General features: G+C 41.6%; 3 protein-coding genes across 5 annotated transcripts; 2 read left to right on the plus strand and 1 right to left on the minus strand.

Annotated features, from left to right (window-relative positions):
- Window positions 1-545: 545 nt before the first annotated feature.
- setd7 (SET domain containing 7, histone lysine methyltransferase) lies at window positions 546-8,254 on the minus strand. 3 transcript variants are annotated; one of them, XM_071540177.1, is made up of 8 exons: window positions 8,165-8,254; window positions 6,630-6,759; window positions 5,648-5,849; window positions 5,202-5,391; window positions 4,940-5,021; window positions 4,688-4,805; window positions 3,180-3,337; window positions 546-2,400 (listed from the first exon to the last, which is right to left on the minus strand). In XM_071540177.1, the coding sequence occupies exons 1-8, from the start codon at window positions 8,202-8,204 to the stop codon at window positions 2,208-2,210; spliced, it is 1,113 nt and encodes a 370-aa protein (XP_071396278.1). In that variant the 5' UTR covers window positions 8,205-8,254; the 3' UTR covers window positions 546-2,207. The 3 variants fall into 3 exon arrangements, with proteins under 3 accessions (XP_071396278.1, XP_071396280.1, XP_071396281.1); XM_071540179.1 differs by lacking the exons at window positions 546-2,400; window positions 4,688-4,805; window positions 4,940-5,021 and having other exon boundaries at window positions 3,198-3,337; XM_071540180.1 differs by lacking the exons at window positions 546-2,400; window positions 3,180-3,337; window positions 4,688-4,805; window positions 4,940-5,021 and having other exon boundaries at window positions 5,257-5,484.
- A 1,302-nt stretch (window positions 8,255-9,556) lies between these two features.
- On the plus strand, window positions 9,557-11,714 carry mgst2 (microsomal glutathione S-transferase 2). Its single transcript, XM_071540188.1, has 4 exons — window positions 9,557-9,689; window positions 10,312-10,411; window positions 10,916-11,068; window positions 11,263-11,714. The coding sequence occupies exons 1-4, from the start codon at window positions 9,629-9,631 to the stop codon at window positions 11,369-11,371; spliced, it is 423 nt and encodes a 140-aa protein (XP_071396289.1). The 5' UTR covers window positions 9,557-9,628; the 3' UTR covers window positions 11,372-11,714.
- Window positions 11,715-12,797: 1,083 nt separating this feature from the next.
- LOC139661660 (short coiled-coil protein B-like) lies at window positions 12,798-16,255 on the plus strand. The gene is made up of 4 exons (XM_071540186.1): window positions 12,798-12,935; window positions 13,722-13,790; window positions 13,892-13,972; window positions 14,457-16,255. The coding sequence occupies exons 2-4, from the start codon at window positions 13,775-13,777 to the stop codon at window positions 14,597-14,599; spliced, it is 240 nt and encodes a 79-aa protein (XP_071396287.1). The 5' UTR covers window positions 12,798-12,935; window positions 13,722-13,774; the 3' UTR covers window positions 14,600-16,255.
- The last annotated feature ends 139 nt before the right edge of the window (window positions 16,256-16,394 follow it).

Below are 16,394 nucleotides of genomic sequence, written 5' to 3' on the forward strand. Positions count from 1 at the left end.
ATCAAATCACTTTTTTTTTTAAATAGTCATGCAGTTGTCTGACACCAGAAACAGATTGATTGTGAATTTTTGGTCTAACACTGTCCGGAATTGGCCAAAATGATGTTACTTGCAAAGACTGTGATGGTTAGTAAATTATATGCATTATATAGCATAAACACCACATGCAATATAGGCTATTTATACCAAACCCAGGTTTGATGTTGGGGAAATACAAAACTATTTTTCAATACTATTAGAGTTATTTGGAAGGGGCTTTCTGGAAGAAAACCAGGTGTTTCAGATTTATATTTTATATTTGTATATATATGTGTGTGTGTATATATACACACATATATATATATATATTTATTTATTTTTAACATTTTTTAATAGGCTGCTTGTTATAGAGTTGTCTGCCAGGAGTTTTAAGTATCTCCTTTAAAAGACAAACTGGTGAGTTGTAGCTTGGTCTGGCACTGCTGAGGTGACGCAGAGCCTGCATAAGGGAAATACACTGTGTGCTAGTGCACCAGGCAGGATGGCAGAAGCCCGGACCGATCATTTAAATATATTTAAATAGGTTTCATATTCAAATTAACTGCAGGGGAGTATTCAACTTCAACTTTGTCTGTCCTAATGCTATAGCCCAAACCGGAACAAAATGAGGGATCCAGCTGGGTCCCATAGGAGTCAGGTATAGATTACAAACTACACTTTATGTCCACATACCGGGAAGTAGCTACATTTTCTAACTCTAGTGGCTAAATCAAAGCATAAATTAATATTTAGTTCACTTTACCCTAACCTTCCACCCGCGCACTTGGAAAGCATTAGCACTTGTTCACTTCCATTAGGCTGCTGGCACAGTATGCATTTGTCTAGCAGGACCTTTCTTTTGTAACTTGTCTGGGATCCAACCAGCTTTGTTTGATTACAGATTGGTTACATTTTTGACAGATATAGGTTAGGAGATATGGATTTTGTTTTAGCTGGGCTGTTTCCTTCATATTTGGTGTGTGTTTCAGAAGAGTAGTTAGCAAGTTACCCATGGTGCTGCCCCGCGTCTGCAAGACAGTGCTGAGGGCTTTACATTGATTTACTTTAGGTAAAATAGTTGAGTGGTGGTTAGCACGTTAACATTTAAATTAACTCTTTTGCCTTCACATGTGTGAATGTGTTTATAGTACATATTTAATAATTAAATTATCAGCAGTGGAGTATGCAACTTTTTCATAGTAGGCTACTTATATTTTAACATTTTATTTCATACAAAAATCAAATGGGAGTCAGTTTGAGCTGTTTAAGCTAGCTGTTAATATCAGCGGTCATATTTCATGCAAAAAGTCCAATTTCATATCACTATCAAGCACATTGAATACTGATAACTGACATGATAAAAGAGGCATGTGGAATGGTTTGATTTATCTTGGACTTTATTTTGTAGCGTACGGTCACAGCTACACTCCTTAGATTAGAAAACTGGGTCAAGTTTGCTATATATATGTTTTTTTTGTGTTTTTTTTTATAACAGTAGACCACAAGATCTTTTCTCCCAAACCCCTTTCATTTACAAAGCACCTCTTCAGATTTCAGGAAATATTTGGAACAATTTCATAAATTCTAAATAAATTAACCACAGTAAGCTCAGTCAGCGGGCCTATAAAGTTGTACGTGTTTTAAAATGACGTATTAGCTCAAATGAAGTGTGAGTTGAATGGTTTAAATAGGTATGATAAATATTGTATTGTACAGATATGTTATACTAGTGCTGCTCAACCCCTCGAGGGGAGCCTTGTTGCAGCTGCTGCTTAGAAGTCGGTTACATACAGTCACGTGAAGACACAGTCACACTGAAAACTGAAAGCAACAATAGGAACTTCTAGGCGTATCCTAGGTTTAGAAGCACCAAACATGAGCAGGGAAACCTTCATTTCCATATGAGGAGGAAACAAACTGACAGAACAGCACCTGCAGCCGTAGACATGTCTCCTAAAATAACTTTTGGTTTCTTGCATAGTTCTTGTGTTGCTATGGCCCTGTGATCTCCACGGTCTCAAGCAGCATCCCATCCGGATACCTTATGAAGCGTGTGGCGTCTCCGATGTGTATGGGGCAGTTTGCAGCTACAGGGGGACATCGAGTGCCTCAATGCCCCTGGATTATTGTTAAGAGGGTAGTACAGGTAGAGGGGTGTTTTATTGTCCAGAGGTGTTGGATCTTTGTTCTCATTGGCCAGTGGGAGCCGCCTGTGTCTGCTGGAACACCTCCAGCTCCCGCTTGTACCAGTCGGGGGCCTCCGGGCCGTTCTTCCCCGTCGGCTCGTGGTCGTAACCGTAGGCGACCGTTATCTCCTCGTCTTTCTGCACGGCTCGCAAGGTCCGGATGCACTTGATGGGCCCGAAACGAGGGTGGACGAACCTGGGCGGACCAATGAACGGAAAGAAAAGATCGATTCAGATGCACACGTGAGATACGCGATTGTGGGAGGAAGTTTCATTTAAGTTCAGGGAGATTTAAATGGAAATTCTTGGGGGGTGTCCTGGTGGCTCAGGACCAAGATGTGTACCATGTAAACTTGGATTCGAATCTGACCCAAGACCTTTGTCGCATGTCATCCCTCTCTCTCTCTGTCTTTCCTATCTCTGCCAAAAAAAATAATCTTTGGAAAAAATGTTAATTCTCATTTAAACCTAATTTAGTTTTCTTCGTCATCTCTAACATTACCTGGGTTCGATTTGTGTTTGATTTAAAATACAGATGGTTTTGATTGGAGAAAGCAGCTCTGTCATCACCTGTTACACCACTAAATTAAACCTGCTCATTTGCATCCATCTTGGTGCACCTCACTGCAAAAATGTTGGATTTGGAAACACTTATAATGTCAATGAATTGCCCTACACCCACACCACAACAATCTTTATCAGGTATCTCTCATTTTCTAGCCTGGTTGTTATATATTTAGCCATTATTTGTCGCCAACAATTCTCCAAAGGACCTCCATGATGAAGCCATGGATGCTAGGGAGATTTGTGATGCAACTATAATGTTTTTATAACCGTTTTAAACCAACTAGGTGTTCAATTAATCTTAGTGTCTCCTCTGTAACCTTGATTTCTTGCTCAGTGGGGTTTTTTTTGATCACCCCATCTATGCGTCCTGCTTCACACTGTACTCGTCTCCTTTCAGTCTGTACTCACGGGTCATATTTGCAGTTGGGGGTGAAGGAGTGGTTTCCCTTGTGTCCCAGAGAGGCGCAGTATCTGTCCGTCTGGTCGAACGGCAGAGGGACGTCGATCACCGTGTCCTCGTCCAATGAGATGGTGTTCCCATTCAGCGCCCAATCTCTGCTATCCACCTGGGATGTCAGTGTGGTCATGCCAAAAGAGCCAAATGGTTTAATTAGAACCAACATAGAAAAAAAGATTCCAGGTAGCACCGAAAACAATCCAAGATCTAAAAAAGAAAAAAAGGAAGGGACTAGCAAGTAAGTCCCTTCAACTGGCTAAACTATGCTGACTTCACCAATATGTTACACAGCATGAACACTGGCGTTTTTTGTAACAACCAGGCACTGAGCAAGGGACAAGATGTTCGGTTCCCTTTGTTTTTTTTACCATTACTAGAGCTCCTTGCCAACTATTGCTAGGCTAGTTCAGCGAAGTTAGCTAGCTTACTGTGCTAGCAATTACCCATAGATAATGGAGAAGGAAGGAAGATACCGCACTTTGTTCCTGCATACAGAAACTAGGGCTGCAACTAACGATTATTTTCATTGTCGATCAATTTTTTTAAATTTTCTTGATTAATCGAGTTGTTTGGTCTATAAAATGTCAGAAAATGGTGAAAAATGTGGATCAGTGTTTCCCAAAGCCCAAGATGACGTCCTCAAATGTCTTGTTTTGTCCACAACCCAAAGATATTCAGTTTACTGTCATAGAGGAGGAAAGAAAGCAGAAAATATTCACATTTAAGGAGCTGGAATCAGAGAATTTTGACTTATTTTTCTTAAAAAATTACTCAAACCAATTATCAAAATAGTTGGCGATTAATTTAGTAGTTGACAACTAATCGATTAATCGATTAATCATTGCAGCTCTAATAGAAACCCTTGTCTGATAAAGCAGAATCGCATTGGAGGGAATTCACCTTGCACATGCGTAGAACTGTTTAAAATTACAACACTACCATACTACGCATGTGCGAAACGGGAGCACCTGCTAAACAAAATTGTCTTTTACTAATTGAAAGACATATCTGGATCTAATGCATCTGACTGTAGCTTACCAAGGCATTTAACATTACACTGTTTTGTGTAAATCAAATAAGCCTTTTGCAGAAAAAAAGATATTGGTCTGAATGTGACACACTCTCATTGACTCCCAGCTGAAAAAGGAAGCAATCTAGTCTGCCTAACGGTATTTTCAGTGAAGACGGAAGTAGTTGGAAGTGAGAACTACCACTTATAATGCTATTGATCTAGAGGCGTGTCTAGTGCTCAGTGTAGTGCAAAGCATGTTGGGAAACTGAGTATCTGAACAATTTCAGAAAGCTGACAACTGTTTCTCTCCACACTGTCATAGTAATGGTTAAGCCCCTTATTGTCCATGTCACCTTCCTTTAAGTATCTGTTAGTCCCTAAATGCATGCACATGTGTACACTCCAAACATACACTAACACACACGCACACACCTCTGTGTGTTATACCTCTGAGTGTGTGATGCGTACTCCATTGTAAAAGGCCACCACAGTGTCCGGCTCAGCATCTGTCTTGGCAAATAGGCCCTGTCCTGCTCCTTTGATCAGAGAGTCTGCCACAAACACCCTGATACACAGGAGAACATGTATTTAGTGGGTTTAGGTTTTGACTGGCTTATAAAATAGATTAGAACAGTGCTGAAATGGCTCTGCTCCACTGTTATTCTCACCTAGATGGTGAATTATCTCTCTCTGACCTACCTTTGGCTCTCATAAGGGTCAGGCAGCAGAGCGTGGGTGGCGATACAGGCGGAGGTGGACTTGTCGTATGAGTACACAGGGCCTTAAAAAAAAATAAGTATAGCGTATTATTAGCCGGGTGTTTCCACGACTTCCGTAGTTTTCCCTGATATCGGAGATGGCAGAACCATGTAGATCCAGAACTGTAGAGTCTTCCAGTATGTCTCGCAGTATGTCCCCTGCCCCATCCCTACCGTAAGCGCGCTCTGACATCGTCACTTACCGTCGGGCGCGACTTCGAAGCGAGGCCGGCCCGTCTCCGCGGAGACCAAGGTGGCGAGTCGGGCCTCGATCAGCTCTCCCTCCACGAAGCTTCCGTAGAGGGCGGTGTGGCCGTCGGGGTAGACGTACGCCACCGATTCGCCGGTCATCTCCCCGTCCTCGTTCACCTCGCCGAACACGCAGCCCCGGTCCTAAGACGCACGGAGTTTGCACACCCACATGCACCAACGCGCAAACAAACACAGAATACAAGGATCATTCACCAACACACACGCACAGACATACTGTGCACACACAGTTGAAGGATGGGCACGGAGATTCTGAAAAACTTAACCTGTTTTCAACTGTATTCACGTATGTATGTTGATGAATCCCAATCGTTCGTAAGTGGGAAGCTGTTTCAAAAGTATCAAATCATTTCAAATTGAGAGTATAACCGTGACTCACAGGGTAGTAGATCCAGCATTCCCCACAGCGGTTGTTGTCTTTGTACTGGCCCTTGAACACCAGGCGGCCCTCCCCGTCATACTCCTGCGCGGGCCCGTTCAGCTCGCCCTCCACGTAGGTGCCGTGGAGGACGCCCCCGTCCTCGTACGTGTACACCCCCTGGCCCTGCAGGGCATCGTCTACGTAGAACCCCTCCAGGGTGCTGCAGAGAGGACAGACAGAAAGAAGGGAGAGCTGCAACAAAGTGAGATGATGACGTGTCGATTATGTCACTTAAACTAGCATTAAACAGAACGACACCGCGATGGGACGCTAAAACTCTCAACTGAGACTTGTGAGGAATCGGATCAGAATGACTCATGAGAATCAATTCAGGTTAAGGGCTTCCCATAGACAACCGGCGTATTGATCAATTCTCCAATAAATATGTAATCGATCAAACTGCATCATATACAACCGATATGTCGGTCTAAGCCTAATGTCACTAATTTACAGCAGTATTTTACAGTCATTGATTTAACCACAAACATTCTTCCTTTGTAACCCATTTAGTTCTACTACAGGATGTGAGGGAGAGCATGAACAGCAAGAAATGGCAATCTCCCATTAAAAAACAAAGATAATCAAATAAAGGTGTTTACATGACAATTTCTGTAGTCTGAAAATTGTGTTAAGGCTGAATTGTTAGTGTGTATGTAAACGTATTCCCCGTCTGATATGCCCTTACTGCTTTTGAATGATGTGCTTAACTACATGCAATTTTTGAACTGGATACATTATCATAGATATTGGTAATTATATACTATTGGAGAGTGCATATTTTCAAACTAATGAATCATCTCAATATGGTTTGAATGTATAAACTGTTTGGTGAAAGCATTTTTTTTTTTGCACACTGTTTTGGCAATATTGTTTCTGATAAGTCATGCCAATAAAGTAACTGAAATTAATTTATATTGTGTGTGTCTTATCTTTACAGTACCTTCCATCGAAGAAGAAGAACTTGCCCTTGCCATTCTTCTCCCCGTGGGTGAAGTGTCCCTCAAAACGATCACTGGATGAGTAGGTCACTGTGCAGAACCCATGGGGCTGATCATCTTCATCCAATGGACCTGAACACACACACACACACACACACACACACACACACACACACACACACACAGAGCTGAGTTGGTGAGCGGTCTCTTGATAATCAGAGGCCTATACACACATGAGGAAATCTATATACATTACTAACAAGTCAATGAGCCTAATGATACCTTTGTCTTATCTGCCCTCATTCACGTCCACGTGTTTCTGGCAACTCTCCACGTCACCAAAATGTAGTCTCAAGAAGTGACCAATGTGATCAAACAATGATTTCAAGTGTCAAAGTCAATCCACATAGTTTACTTTATCTGGGAAAAGATTCATTCTGCATATTTAAGCACCACAATCATCCAGGGAGTGTCCTACCAAGTCATGCGGCACAAGGCCCTGGAACGCTCGGCATTAGTCCCGATAGGTTCCGGTCTCTGGTACTGAGAGAACATTCAAGCCAGACTCCGCTTAAAAATCGGGAAATTTCATGCTGCCTTGCTTATCGACAAACGTACACACCTCGTAGAACATAACTTCAGATCTCTTCTGAATCATAAGGCTCCACTCTTCAGTTCGGCTTGCATCCAATACGAAACAACATTTATTTTCAATACATTTTCAACTTTTAGAATAGGTTCGACTGTTACTTCTACAATCTTCTCCCAGCAAAATACACCGTGTTCAGCGTTAGCGAGCAGCGGGAAACATTCCTATAAATTGAAATGTTATCGTAACAGCTACTGCATGGTGGGTCATATGTATGCCGAATTAACCAGCAGACCCTAACGAGTCATAAATAATCTTAGGTTATGTTCTACGACGTGTGGACCCTTGCCGATAAACAAGGATTAGATTACCAGATTTTTTAATGGAGTTTGGCGCTGGTTTAGCTGGGGAGTGCATCATTTATGCAGCCTAATATTTTATTCATTAAGTTACTTTGTTTCCTCTAAGGTTGTATCTATACATACCGTTTGAAATAAGTATACAATAGCAGCGTAGCCGCTTAAGTCTTACATCCTGTTGTTACACGAGTTACAAAGTGTCCAAACTGTTACAAACACGGCACACTTGCCCGTATAATCTATACGCACAAAACAGAGCGTGGGCTAGATGTAGCGCACAGTCACCCGTTGAAATAAAAAGCTAGATTTCAGCATTATATTTCAGTTACTACCTCGTCAAGTATCTCCAGAACCCAGGCAGAGAGTGAGGTTGGCCAGGCCGCCCTCACTCGACTGTCACGCGGGTTTCCTTCACAAATCAAGCCCCTGGCGCCTCCAAGTTACCGGGTGGGCCCACTTGACAGAACTGACTCATGAAGATTTACGGAAAACTGACATCAGAATCTAAAATAGCAGAGAAATTTCGTACATGGCCGCATTTTCTGTTTCGCCATACAGTACATAATCAAATACATAAAAGACTACGTACCGTCCACGACCTCTTCTATGTTTTCATCATCGCTGTCCATGTTGGATGAGGCTGCAGGATGACCAGAGTAGAGTGAAGATTTCCCTTTCACCCATGGGCGTCATTTGGGCATGGCAAGGTATGACACTTACCATGCTTTAGCCTGAGTGAGTCCTAATTTGACCAATGTTTCCTCTGAGCTGATGACCCGAGTTAGAAGTGGCCACTTCTAATTTATAACACTGACCAAATAATATATTGTCAGTCTTCAGTCATTGCTCCACTGGTAAATTCTGGTGGTAGCTGCGGGGTCTTTACCATGCCCTACAGGGTTTATTAAATGGATAAACCTGTCTTCACCACTGATTTCATTAAAGCACCTGAAGTTTTCCCATCCCTTCCATGAAAAACTGACAACCATACTGAAATTGTTCAAGGCAAGCAACAGTAGTAGTTGTAGTCAGTAGTAGTAGTATTAGTATTAGTAGTAGTAACAGTAGTAGTAGTAGTAGTAGTAGTAACACTAGTAGTTGTAGTCAGTAGTAGTAGTAGTAGTAGTAGTAGTAGTAACAGTAGTAGTAGTAGTAGTAGTAGTAGTAGTACTAACAGTAGTAGTAGTAGTAACAGTAGTAGTAGTCAGTAGTAGTAACAGTAGTAATAGTAGTAGTAACAGCAGTATTAGTAGTAGTAGTAGTAGTAACAGTAGTAGTGGCAGTAACAGCAGTAGTAGTAGTAATAGCAGCAGCAGTAGTAGTAGTAGTAACAGCAGTAGTATTAGTAGTAGTAACAGCAGCAGTAGTAGTAGTAGTAGTAGTACTAGTAGTAGTAGTAACAGTAGTAGTGGCAGTAATAACAGTAGTAGTAGTAGTAGTAACAGCAGTAGTAGTAGTAGTAGTAGTAACAGCAGTAGTAGCAACAGCAGTAGTAGTAGTAGCAGTAGCAGCGGTAGTAGTAGTAGTAGTAGTAGTAGTAGTAGTAGTAACAGCTTTACAGATGCTTAGCAGTCACACATTCAATTTACAGACCAAGTACAACATCATAACTAGTGCAACACAATTGTTCTCTGAATATTATCGGTCAAAAAATCCAAAACATAAAACATCCAAAACATAAATAAAATAAATATGATTTCATACCTTGATAGTTGAACTAAATAGAGCAACAGCACTGTGTGGTTTTGTGAAACTGGGGCCAGGATCCAAGGCTATGGACTGTATGTGCTGATGAGTTCAGCTGAGTAGTGGATAGGAAAGTAGTATTCATCCATCCTCTTCTCTCCTGAATAAACCTCAACTATGATTAGCCATCCAGTAACAGTTCCTCCTGTTCTGGGCGGGCTTTGTTAACATAGCATGACACCACTTGTCGATGGGATGTGCCTCGCTTACTTTCTCTCAGGAAATACAGTCTGTCAGTAGTTAATAAAGGTCAGGTTGTATAAGCAGCAAAGTGTAAAGAAAGCAATCCTGTATTTTCAGCAGAGCAATGGCAATTGAGTCCCCTCTTCTGTTGGCTGCAGTGTCCCTTCTGTCTGCCCTGCACATGGGTAAGCTAAACTTATCATTTGTTACATGTTAGTTGAAGAAGTGAAAAGGTATGACAGGGCATTTATTTACCGTGTTCGCTCCTTGAACTGCGTTGGCTAATCTTTATGGGAGTTCTTCTTTTGTTGGGGCATGCCACCTTGAGGCAGAGGTTGTACCGTATGTACCAGGCAGCAGCTGAAGGACAACAGTTTCAATCACAGTCTTCACTCTCCTGTTGTTACCTTCCCATCTACAGTATAGACATCAAAAAATCTTCTCAGATGGGGTTCCTTAGGACAAAATCCTGTCAAATGGGTCTTTTTTGGTTTGATACGTACATCTAATTTGAGGTCCTTGACGTGAAAATGTTTGGGAACTCCTGCTTCTAATTTCTAAGTGCTTTACCAGTTTGTTCCATTCATAAGGTGCATAGTAGCAGAAACCAACTAACTAAACTAACCAGTTACTGGATTTAAGAGACAGCAATGATGTGAGGTGCAGTGGTAACTTTAGAAGAGGTAGGTTCAAGACTTTTGTCCATCATGGGTAGAAGAGGCTAAAAACGTCTTTGTGCTGCATGGATAATGCTTTGTTCGGGTCATTCTTAGGTATCACTACTATGCCATCATTGTCCTCTCTCAGGCTACCTGGTCAGGCGGGTCGGACGGTCCAGAATGGCCCATAAGATCATGCCTCCCGCCGTCACCGGACCGCCAGAGTTTGAGAGAACTTTCAGAGCACAGTAAGAAGGCCTGCACTTCTTGTCGTCTGCCGATGTCATGTCGTAAAACAATAAAGATGAAGATAAGGGTTAGACTGATATATATCGGTTTGCCAGTATACCAGGTTGATATTGGCCTGGATATCGGTCCATGAACAAGAGTTCTCTCTAGCAAATACAAAACGGTTGCTCACAGTGTGAACGCAGGGTCAGCATTGTCCTCCACTGATATGATGAAGATGAGTGTCCGTCTGTAAAACCTGCAGTGAAACCTGCCTCTCCCTGCCTTAAGGAGCTGCTAACCCACCAAAAGTCATTTCATTATGGCTTTCAATGGAGAGTTTTAGTGTCCCATGATGGTCTAAATGCTGTTTCAAGACCCTGACAAGAATACAATTCTGGGAAAAACAACGTCTACTTGTAGTTTTTTGGAATTTGTGGCCTTCAAAAACCCATATCAGTCGAACCCAAATGAAGGTGTTATAACATGGTTGACTCTGTGTGTGTTGTGGTCTGTGTTTCCAGTCAGAACTGTGTAGAGTTTTACCCTTTGTTCCTGGTGGTGCTCTGGACCTGTGGTACATTCTTCAGTGAGGTGGCTGCGGCTGGAGGAGGACTGGTGTACATGGTCGCCCGGCAAATGTATTTCAACGGATATGTCCACTCTACTAAGAAAAGGTCATTTATATCAGTGATAACCAGGTTGTTTTGGCATTACTGGGGTTATAGTAATATTCTAACAAAAACTGTTAAATGTATGATATGGTAGAATATGGCGTGACAGAAGTATAGGGCTCAAATGAGAATTTACTGCTGTTGGAATATTTGACTTGCAGTAATGTGAATTTGACTGAGTACTTTCTGGTTTACAGGATACCTGGTTTTTACCTGTCTTTGGCTGCCTTGTTCTCTCTGTTTCTACTGAGTGTCATTGGAGTACTGCGTGGAATACTACACAAGTACTCTGACATCCAGCTCTGAAGATTGCAGGTTCATCAAACTATGCAGACAAACAAACAAACGAGTAAATACAGCAGGCCTCCGGAGGGTTTTCCCAAAATATAATTGCTTACAACTGTAATCAGAGATGTTATCCATTGATTACTCACAACCCAGTAGTGCAATCAGATACCTATTATAGATTAATTTTCCTCCAAAATGCAGTGTTTTTTTTTTTTTGCAGTAACAAAAAGATAAGCATTTTACACAACAATTTTAGATAAGCAGTTTACAATTGTCTTTTCTTGTTGTAATACAACTACATGTAGCATGTTAATTTTTTAACCCTACATAATGATCCTGAATTATAAATGTGTATTCTTGACATTGCATTGAAAAACCAAAGCCTTTCAAGTTAAATATCAATGTCAAATAAATAGTTCTATTTTTTTTTCATAGGCTTTTGTGTGCAGTCGATATTTATTTCAAACATGCTTTACCTTACTTTTTGTTATTTACCTTTCAAGCTAACATTGTAATTGAAGGAATAGTTTACACCAAGTTTTTGGTAGATTGTAATGTTGGTCAATTTACCTGATTAGTGATGAGAACATTGACACCAAAATCATCCATGTGTCTGTCAGAACATTGTCTAAGAAGATGCTAGTTATTAGATAAGACTTAGCACAGACTTATAGAACTGTCTACAACAGTGATTCTCAACCTTTTTCATATCAAGGACCCCTAATTTAGTCAACATCAGGGCCACAGACCCCCATTTGATGCGATTTTGTCTCTCAGACCCAAATCTGAGAATATTTTTATTGTTAGATATGATTTTGGCCAGAATTCCATGACGATCTGTATTGTAGGTAGAGAGATAACAGTGAAACTATGACCAAAATAGTAATTCTTCTACATTCTCTAATTGTGTTAACTTCTTGTAAATGAAACAGTGCTGAAGTTTAACAATTCATCCATTTGCTGGGGACCCCCTGGAACCCCCTCGGGGACCCCTGGTGGTCCCTGGACCCCAGGTTGAGAACCACTGGTCTACAGTGTAGCTGGGGAGAGTCCGAATGGATTAGAGTAGTCATCCTTATACACTCTCCCATCGGGCTAACTTCTGGCAGTGATAGTGAAATTAAACTATTACACTATATTCTAATAAATGGTAGCCTAAGCCCCCCTTACTTTGTCTACAGACCACCCAAGTGGAATAATGAGCTCATACAAGGTGATTTTAACGTTTGTGTTTTCTGTCTAGTTCAGACACTCACCAAACATTTTACGGTCCTTGAATCTTGTTCTTGTTTTCATCTGTTCATGCAACACACAAACACACACACACACACAAAACTCCATAAGGTCTAGTGAAAGTCCAGGCAAAAAAAAAAAAAAAATGAATGGTTTGAATTTTCCTACCGTGTCGTGCAGCGCCCTCTATCGGCTGTACTGTGTAGTGGCCCGGTAGAGAACTGGACATATTGAACAGCATCTGAGGTTAGCTAGCTGTGGGGATTGAGGATTGACACCGTTATTTTCATTTTCTGCCGGTATTCTGCACTTCACCTCAGCATTTAGTCATTTTTTTTCACGTCTCAAGGTAAGTGTGCCAAATTTACGATACTGCTTAGCGGTTATATTTGCGCTAGCTGAAGCTACATAGCAGCCGGTTACTGTGCTGGCTTGCTAACAGCTAGCTAGCAGCAGGCCCACTTCAAGGTTTGTTTTTGTTCTGCCAGCTGGGCTCTTGTGTCACCTTTACTAAGCTGGCTAACTGGTTCACAAGAACCGTCAGTAGGCTAAGACCACTGTCATGTTAGGCTGTTTGGCTCAGTTCTTGTTAGCTTTGCGCTAGGCTGTAATGTCAGGTTTTTGATGTGATTTTTAACCCCATGTAGCCAGCCTCGGTGCGTACCATTCACTGGTATGGCGAGACTGTCACGTCCATCTCCATTCAAAAATCTGTCCATTTAATGCTAAACATACAAACCTTGTACGACATGACTTCAGACGTTTTTATGAGTCATGGGGGTCTTCTGATGAATTCGCCATACAAGTGGCCCACCAGTAACACTCTCTGTCCATTAAATTTCAACTTTAAAGTTGACTGACGCTTCGAGCTACCGCCCACAACGGTGTATTTTGGTCGAAGAAGATTGTAGGAATATGTGAACCAATTCTAACAGTTGACAATTTCTACTCAGAAAATGCTGCTTGAATATATGCCGAATAAAAGAGCGGTTCGTAACGATTCAGAAAAGGTCTTAACTCATGTTCTACCAGGTGTGCGTTTGCCGACAAGCAAGGCAGCGTGGAACTGCCCGATTTAATGAATGGAGGTCGGCGTGACTCTGGCTTTATGCAAACTTCTTTACGACTTTTCCAGCGTCCCTGAGAGTCGCAGCCCTGCATTCCAAAAAGGAAGACGAGTACTTCACCATGAGCTCAGACGATGGTGAGACAACACACACACACCATAGCATATCTCTAGATTACATGCTAAGCACTGCGCTTGTGTGCTACTGTCCCATTAAACTGTAAGTCAATGTGTTGCAGGTGACATGGAGAACCAGGCTGAGCTGGAAGAGAAGACAAGGCTCATCAACCAGGTGTTGGAGCTTCAGCACACTCTAGAGGGTGAGACACACACACACACACACCATAACATTTAAAATTTCATATTGGCATTGCAATATGTAAAATCTCTTTTATAAAGTTAAGACCGTATTACCTTGTATATTGTGTTATTTTATGTCCCTCCACCATGACACCAGGGCATTATGTTGTCTTCTTATGAACAAAATAACTGATAGAAACTTCATCCCCCTATAGTGTAGATGATCTGATTACATTTTTGGAGCACCTTGCTGCATACATTTGCATAATAATGAGGGCAAAACCATCCATGTTATGTGAAGACAAGCATAATGACATAGAAATATTTGCTAATGAATGCATTAATTATCTTAATTAATGACACAATTAGCATAACTGGATATGTTTAATATATCATGGTGATTATGACGGGACATTAGGCAGCTCAAGGGCCTTTTGTTTTTTCATATGGAAATGCAAAATGAAATAAAGTGTTGAAGATGGTTATGTTTTTCGCTGTGTTCAGACCTGTCTGCACGGGTGGACGCCGTAAAAGAGGAGAACCTGAAGCTGAAGTCGGAGAACCAGGTCCTGGGTCAGTACATCGAGAACCTCATGTCTGCCTCCAGTGTCTTCCAGACCACTGACACCAAGAGCAAACGAAAGTAAGGAGAGCCTTGACCCAGAAACCCCACCCCCCCACCCCCCTTCCCCATCCCCAGCTCCCCTAACTTGAACCCAAACCATATCCTGGATCACTGGACTCTGTAGCTCATCTCTTAGTCAGGCTTAGCTGCGGCTCTAGCTGCAACTCAGGCCCACGTTTAACCCTCCTAACAGCTGGTCATTGGTGTTCCAATGTCTGCTCCCCCAATCCTCATCTCCCACAGGTTCCTAACATAGCGAGCGACCAGCGGCATGAGAAAGTAAATAGCGTCCAGTAGTTTCAATGAAGCTTCCACACTGACATCGAACACAGTGAGTCAACTCAGTCCGGTTGTGTTGTCTCTATTTCAGCCAAATCTGACAGATAAACCCCGCCTCCAAACTCTGGCTATTGGTGAAAAGCTGGACTAGTGCTTCCTGTATTTTGTTCATACAGGTAGAGATGGATGAGGCAAGGCTGCACATATCTGGGTCCTGTTGTATAAAATTAAGTGATAACTAGGTCTTGGCAAAGAGTAACAAAAGTAAAGCTGTGGATGTCAGTTTTGGAAGCAGATCATCAAGTTGTAATTGTACATCTTAGTCTGTAGCTATAGTTACTACTGCTATAGCCAAGTGCTGTGATTTACAAGTAATAAACTTGCAAACCAGCTCTTGATTGGTCAAATGGTCTGGTGGTTGTTGGTGCTGTAAATTAAGTCAGACTTGGTCCAGTTGTCAGATCTGATTAAATAGTAACTTTGAGAGCATTACATTGCATTATGAGGAAGAGTTAACTTTATCAAAAAGACAGGAAAAGAGTATAAACGAACACCTACACTGAAAGCGGATTGGTTCATGTTTTGCACCTCAGCAACACTGTTCGCTCACAGTATGTTAGGAACCGGTGATATATCGGTGTTCCTCTTTCTCTCATATCCTGTCACCCCCCCCCCCCTCCCCTCCACCCTCCCCCTAAAAAGATTTTTATATAGTTCCGATATCAAATGTTTACGTTCAACTTTCCTTTTTCCTTTTGGTATTTATTATTCAGTATTGCTGTCGTTGCCATGGTCAGAATTTTCATTTTTGAGTTGTTTTTTTTTGGCTATACAGATGGTTTTACTGTTACTGCTTATAATGTGACCTAAGGGGTGTTTAAAGGCCCATTTAAGACTGCCTTGTCTTTGTCATTTCAGTACAACAGTCAGTTTTGTTGTCATGATGTTGCAGCTTCTAGCTAGTTTGGACTAAACTACACTTCTTTGACAGTGACGCTCGCCGTTCTCCTGTTTTGTAGCCAAGATGCCGATGTGTCAATCTCATTTTGTACTTAAAATGAGTCTAGTGTATGTGCTTAATGTTAAACTGGTGAAAATCCAGCTTTGATTTTCTGATTAACCTCTCTCAACACGTCCTAGGTCAATATGCATATACTGTGTTTTTTATGCATAAATGTTGAAGAAAGTACATCCGTGTGCTTTTGAAGATATTTTAACCCTGTTGTGTTTGTACATTGTTTACATATTGTTTACTGTTTTACCTTGCTCATTTCAAATGCATTCGGTTTAATAAAGTGTTTATGCCTTTTTGATGATATCTGTGGCAATGTTTCCCTCAGCTAATCGACTATTTATATTTCACATGCTCACAGGGTCACTAAGGGTGCTCGCAAGGACAAGTGACCCCACTGCTTTTGAGCGCTGCATTCTCACAGAGATGGTATATACTGTGATATGTATGGCTTAGATGATCAGTGATCTGTGTAGTAGTTGTGCCCATCGCTGTGATATAGACTGTGGGCAGAGAGCAGAGTTAG

This window comes from Centroberyx affinis, unplaced genomic scaffold, assembly GCF_046629955.1.
Source record: "Centroberyx affinis isolate AG114_WGS23_722 - 3 ecotype Tasmania unplaced genomic scaffold, CSIRO-AGI_Caff_v1 ptg003571l_1, whole genome shotgun sequence".
In the NCBI taxonomy this organism is placed as follows: domain Eukaryota; kingdom Metazoa; phylum Chordata; class Actinopteri; order Beryciformes; family Berycidae; genus Centroberyx; species Centroberyx affinis.

Excerpts from the sequence above, each read along its gene's own strand:
- mgst2 (XM_071540188.1), top strand. The coding sequence starts at position 9,629 with ATGGCAATTGAGTCCCCTCTTCTGTTGGCTGCAGTGTCCCTTCTGTCT. Across the intron at positions 10,412-10,915 it reads GAGAGAACTTTCAGAGCACA|TCAGAACTGTGTAGAGTTTT; the intron begins GTAAGAAGGCCT and ends CTGTGTTTCCAG. Across the intron at positions 11,069-11,262 it reads GTCCACTCTACTAAGAAAAG|GATACCTGGTTTTTACCTGT; the intron begins GTCATTTATATC and ends TCTGGTTTACAG.
- LOC139661660 (XM_071540186.1), top strand. Across the intron at positions 13,973-14,456 it reads GCTTCAGCACACTCTAGAGG|ACCTGTCTGCACGGGTGGAC; the intron begins GTGAGACACACA and ends CGCTGTGTTCAG.
- setd7 (XM_071540177.1), bottom strand. The coding sequence starts at position 8,204 with ATGGACAGCGATGATGAAAACATAGAAGAGGTCGTGGACG. Across the intron at positions 4,806-4,939 it reads GACCCTTATGAGAGCCAAAG|GGTGTTTGTGGCAGACTCTC; the intron begins GTAGGTCAGAGA and ends CCTGTGTATCAG. Across the intron at positions 2,401-3,179 it reads CCCAACTGCAAATATGACCC|GTTCGTCCACCCTCGTTTCG; the intron begins GTGAGTACAGAC and ends TGGTCCGCCCAG.